This window comes from Cynoglossus semilaevis, chromosome 11, assembly GCF_000523025.1.
Source record: "Cynoglossus semilaevis isolate Cse_v1.0 chromosome 11, Cse_v1.0, whole genome shotgun sequence".
Lineage (NCBI taxonomy): Eukaryota > Metazoa > Chordata > Actinopteri > Pleuronectiformes > Cynoglossidae > Cynoglossus > Cynoglossus semilaevis.
Genome location: NC_024317.1, coordinates 16,723,440 through 16,728,939, shown reverse-complemented (window position 1 = coordinate 16,728,939; position 5,500 = coordinate 16,723,440). Strand labels below are relative to the sequence as shown.

At 43.0% G+C, this 5,500-nt stretch overlaps 1 protein-coding gene across 1 annotated transcript; it reads right to left on the bottom strand.

Moving 5' to 3' along the window:
* Nucleotides 1–309: 309 nt before the first annotated feature.
* fezf2 (FEZ family zinc finger 2) lies at nt 310–5,477 on the bottom strand. Its single transcript, XM_025060486.1, has 4 exons — nt 3,488–5,477; nt 3,258–3,392; nt 2,897–3,029; nt 310–1,114 (listed from the first exon to the last, which is right to left on the bottom strand). The coding sequence occupies exons 1-4, from the start codon at nt 4,394–4,396 to the stop codon at nt 873–875; spliced, it is 1,419 nt and encodes a 472-aa protein (XP_024916254.1). The 5' UTR covers nt 4,397–5,477; the 3' UTR covers nt 310–872.
* Between the last annotated feature and the right edge of the window lie 23 nt (nt 5,478–5,500).

The following is a 5,500-nucleotide window of genomic DNA, read 5'->3' as shown; positions in this document are numbered from 1 at the left end:
CTAACCTTTGACCTGAGGACAAAGTATATTTGACCCATTTCTCCAAACTGTGTCTAGAACCTTCAAAAGTTCCTTTATTTTGGGGAGAGCTGCAAAAGGTTTGGACAAGGTCAAGAGTCCACACAATGGTTTTTGTTTTGTTTTTGACAAAAATCTGAGGTGTTGTAATGGTTAAACAACACACACACACACACACACACACAGTGGTAAGTATTGTATCTTCCCAAACTAACACACACACACACACACACAGAAGTAAGTATTGTATCATCCCAAACTGGGATTGCAGGAAAATGTTGAATCCCGATTATTTATTGTTGAATCAAATTGAAACATGGCTCAAACATTCCTTTTTAATTATAAGTTATAACTTAATTTTTTTATTTATACATTTCCTTTTAAATACAGACCAGAAATTGTAGTGCACCGTCAACAACACAAATTTAAATAGTCTTTTTAAAAATATTCTTCAACCAGTTCATTCACAGAACAGAAAACCCAATACTTTGACATACTTGAAACTACAAGCATGAAATTCTGCAGATACAGGAATTGTAGAAACCCAATAATTTGCGGTGGCAAATTGTGTACTTGCAGTGCAGTTCACCTACAGTATGTCTTACATTCTGCATATTCACAGAGTCATATTGCAGGCCTGATACTCAGGTAGAAGACCAACAGTACGTCTCACACAGTGTGTGTTACTGTGTAAGACTCACTGTTAAAGTCCAAGATAACAAACATGACTAATTTACCTGGAGCACCTGGCCTTATCTCTCCGCCCTGACCAACACAGAACACACACAGAGCCTTAAACCGAACTCAGCCACCGCCATCATCACCGGTGAGGCCCCACAGCCTGGGCTGCTGCCTCAGCTCTGCAGAGCTCTGGAGGCCTCTGTGAAGGTTTTGTCGTGCAGCTTCCTGATGTGTTTCTTCAGGTCAAAGTTGCGGCAGAAGCCTTTGCCACAGGTGACGCAGGTGAAGGGCTTCTTGTCATTGTGTGTGTGCATGTGAAAGGTCAGGTTGTAGATCTGATGGAAGGCCTTGTTGCATATGGAACACTTGTACTGCTTTTCCCCGCTGTGTGTTAGCTTGTGGTTCTTATAGTTTCCTGAGGGGGAAAAAAACATGGTATTATTAATAATCATGAAGAAAAAAACCCACACAGATTAATTTTAAAATATGAAGAACTGTCCAGCAGCGTAACATTAGAATGTTACATGGTTATTAGAATTGTGTTTTGTGTTTTTATTGTAAAAATGTTAGAATGTGATGGAAAAATAGTCAGAATTAAATTGAAATATTTCATCATTGAGAGAAGGTTTAGTTGAATTATCACCACTAATTACAATAATAATCCATCAAACAGAAATTTAACACAAGCTTAAAAAAAATCAGAAAAATTAAGAAACTTAAAACTCAACCGCTGTAATCAACACATAAATACTACATTTTTTCAAGGAAATTGAAATTTAGAAATTTAATAAAATTAAAAATTTTATTTAACAGGATAAAATCGGTGCCTGTAACTGTCAAAAAAAGATCCTGAATGGATGTTAAATTATACCACACAATAAACCATCATGTAGTTAAACGGAACGTTGTTTCCCTTATAATTAAATAGATAATTAATAATTGAAAGAATTATATTATATTATATTATATTATATTATATTATATTATATTATATTATATTATATTATATTATATTTTACCACGATGTTTCAAGGATGAGGGAACGGCATTTAATGTGGATTCAATTTTGCAGAAAAGGCTGCAAACGGCGAACTGATGCGGTGCGAGACTGGGACGTGTGGACGTGTGGACATGTGGACGTGTGGACGTGTGGTTCTGGAGTCCAGAGAGATTTAAAGCCGACTTCATTTCCTCACTGAGGTCACCGGTGCATCACCAGTGCCTTAATGAAGCAGGATTTTTGTGCCAAAGTTAAGAAGTTGTCAAACTCTGTCAAAATCAAGCTCAGCGAAAACTCAATTATTGCACAGCTTTGCTTCACAGCTTAGTCGGGGTCGAGCAGGTGACCCGGAGCAAATGTGCCCTCTTGAGGGGAGAGGAGCTCCGCGTAAAGTGACAGTGACACTGATCACCTGCAATTACTTTCTCAAAGAAATTACACCTAGAAATCGAAGAGCAGCAGCGTGTGGCTGCTGTTCACTCTGAGAAAAACCAAACCAGACTAAGCCTTAAACCGTCGACCACGGGGTCCAAACCGGAAATCAATGAATTCCAACTAAATGCACGTCCATCCTCAGGAAGTTATATATACATGTAAGGAGCCGCATTTAAACAGAACAGACAACGATAACGTCGTATTTTTTTCACTGAACGGCTCTTTTTATTTTCTCCTTTATCAGGGGTCACCAGGAGTCAAAGGTGGTCGGGGGTCACCCTGATAAAGAGAGGAGCCGACGATGATCTGGATTAGTGTTGTGACGCCGGATGTTAAGTTAATTATAATTCTTTCCATAACAATGACTTCCACGTCCTGTGCGATTTGTTTATGTGTCGGTTATTAATGAACTACAATGGTCGGTGTGAGAGTCTGGGAACTCATTCAGAGTAACTGATATGAAACTGCACCTTATGGTCACGTGTTGACAGACTGTATGACAACAACACAGATGCACTCACGCCGTTAGATTTAGCTGTAATAAACACCGATTACAACAATAAAACAACTCGCCCGATGAGGTTCACATCAGCGGAGGACCTGGAGAAATGTGGGCTGCAGCCCACACACTCCTGCACATGTCGGTTTGATTAATAAAACACTAAAACACCTCAGACCCCCTGCAGTATGAACGGACCACGACGTTAACGACCACAGCTGTGTCTGTTGTTTTAATCACAGACCAGTGACGACGACTCTTACCTTTTTGGTGGAAACCTTTCCCGCAGAATTCACACACGAACGGTTTGTATCCAGCGTGGATTCGTATGTGCGTGTTGAGCGTCGAGCTTCTGTTGAACGCCTTCCCACACTGGTTACACTTATGAGGTTTTTCCTTTAGGTCATGATTAAACAAACAAACAAATATAAATATATAAATATAAAAATAGTGTAAATATATAAATAGTATAATCAACAAAAATGATGATATTGTTATCAGCAGTATAATAACAATAACACTATTATTATTATTATTATTATTATTATTATTATTATTATTAATAACACTATTATTATTATTATTCCTAATAATAATAATACATAATAGTGTTTGTTTTTTTACCTGTGTGTGGATGATCTTGTGTCTGCACAGAGTGCTGGCCTGTCGGAATCCTTTGCCGCATACTTTGCAAACGAAGGGTCGCGCCCCGGTGTGGACCGGCATGTGTCTGGTCAGGTTGTAATGAGCGTTAAAAACCTGTGGACGATATCAAAGTTGACCGAATGAGTTATTTTGCAGCATTTCAGTGATAACGGGAGTAGGAACACGTGACTACGACAGTCAAACGTCACCTTTCCACAGACTTCACAGGTGAAGTTCTTGGGTTTTCCGTCCGTGCTGCCGCCGCAGAGTTTGTTGTGTGTCTTCACTCCGCTCTTCTCAGCGGCCACTCCGTGGTTTTCCTTCACGGTGTGGCCCAGTTGGCCGGACAGATGCTGCCTGTGTGGGTGCTGAGACGTGGGCAGCTTGTGCGACCCGGTGACCGCCGTGGTCAGCTTGGCGTTCTCCAGCAGAAAGAGTCTGTAGTGCGCTGACAGAGAGTCCTGTGGCTGAGCGGCTGACGTCCAGTGTCCGTGCAGCAGCTCCGACTGCTGGTAGGCAGCATTCAGACAGTTGAGATAGTAGAGCGGGTCGGTGCCGGGCAGAGCCACGGCTTGGTGCAGGACCTGCGGCTTCACCATCCGGCTCCTGGACGTCAGCAGCGGCTGCCGTACGCTCGGTGCGGCTTTACCGGTGCTGCCACAGTTGCCCTTGCACAGAGCGGCTATCGAACTGTAACAATGTCCCCGGAAATTGTCCCGCAACAACTCCGAGTAGTTTATCATCGCCTTGGCCTGGAGGTCATAGCTGGCCGGCTGCAGCGGGATCATGCACGGCACCGGGCAGCACAGTCCCGACTGCAGCTTCCGCTCCGGCTTCTCCTGCGGCCGCTCCGCCGATGACTGAGAGTCCATGGACATGATCCGGTCTATGGAGAAGGCCAGGCTTTTGGGGGTCGCGGAGGGTCCAGTCCGGCCTTGGTGCATGGCTGTGTCCACCGATGGTGACGTCTCCATGTCGTTGCTGTAGCAGAGCAGGTCGTCGGCCGAGTGACAGACAGACAGAGTCCGAGCGGGATCTCCGAGCTGTTTGGCGTCTTTTGACTCTTCTACAGTCCCAGCAGAAAAGACAGAAGGACACATCAGTTTAATAAGCACCATGCTGTCACTGTGTTAGACATTTGCATTTAAATGGCGAGCCCCCCCGCAACAATAGCGTCCAGGGGTGACGGATTAGTGCTCATTAACTAGTCCACACAAAATTAACAGGACATTACAGAGCTCGTTAAGACGGAGAAATGAAGAAGAAGAAGAAGAAGAAGAAGAAGAAAACCAAGAATGAAGGAATACACAAATGACACAATCACGTGGCGGAAAATTAAGTTGATGACGCTGCTAAACTTTTACACGTTATGGACTGGATGTGTGGACAACCATGTTGTCATCTGTCACTTGTCCAGTAGACTCACGTTACAACGTGTCACTGACCGTCTAGGAGGAGCAGCTCAATTAGGACGCGAACCACAAGTTGAGCGCAGCGATACTTCAACAACAACACTTTAAATACACTGAAATATTTTTATCGTATCGTTATGTTGGACTCTTCTTTAAACAGAGTTTACACAGAGTTGCTCAAACAAATTAATACAAAATAAACTCTCACTCTATTACTAACTTTTTTTAAATGTTCTTTTTTTTCCTTTAAATTTAGTAGAAAAACTACTAATCCTTATACACGGAATCCCGCCCTCTGCTCCGAGGCCGCCTCGTATACTTACTTTTGTGGTATAAATTCGATGACGTCCAGTTTTCATCTGATTAAGTGCGGGGACTCTTTTTGAATCCTTTAAAAGGTTGATCTCCGATTCCCGTTATTTAAAAGAAACAATTTTCAAAAGAGACTCTCGGCTCAACCCGGCGTAGACAAGAGGGAAGAAAAAAACACAAGCTCTTTTACTCACAGTCACTAAAGCACCGCGTGAATCTCGTTCCCTGTTTTCTCTTTCCTTTATCTTACCGTAATAGAAGGACGGATTAAAGAGGAAAAGGGGAGAGAGGGACTGAATGAGGCAGGGGGAGAGAGAGAGGGAGAGAGAGAGAGAGAGAGAGAGAGGGAGAGAGAGAGGGAGAGAGAGAGGGAGAGAGAGCCACTTGCTCCACAGAAGCAGAACAAAAGTTTGCAGGAATCCACTGTGTTGAGCGCAGGTTATAATTAGCGGCAGCAGCCTCTGTGGTCGACACAAGGACCGCGTTTAATTCAAGTTT

What these genes read in the sequence shown, in the direction of transcription:
- fezf2 (XM_025060486.1), bottom strand. Translation starts at nt 4,396, where the DNA reads ATGGTGCTTATTAAACTGATGTGTCCTTCTGTCTTTTCTGCTGGGACT. An exon ending in CCTGTGAAGTCTGTGGAAAG is followed by an intron (nt 3,393 to 3,487) that starts GTGACGTTTGAC and finishes TATCGTCCACAG; the next exon opens with GTTTTTAACGCTCATTACAA. An exon ending in GAAAGGTTTCCACCAAAAAG is followed by an intron (nt 1,115 to 2,896) that starts GTAAGAGTCGTC and finishes TTTCCCCCTCAG; the next exon opens with GAAACTATAAGAACCACAAG.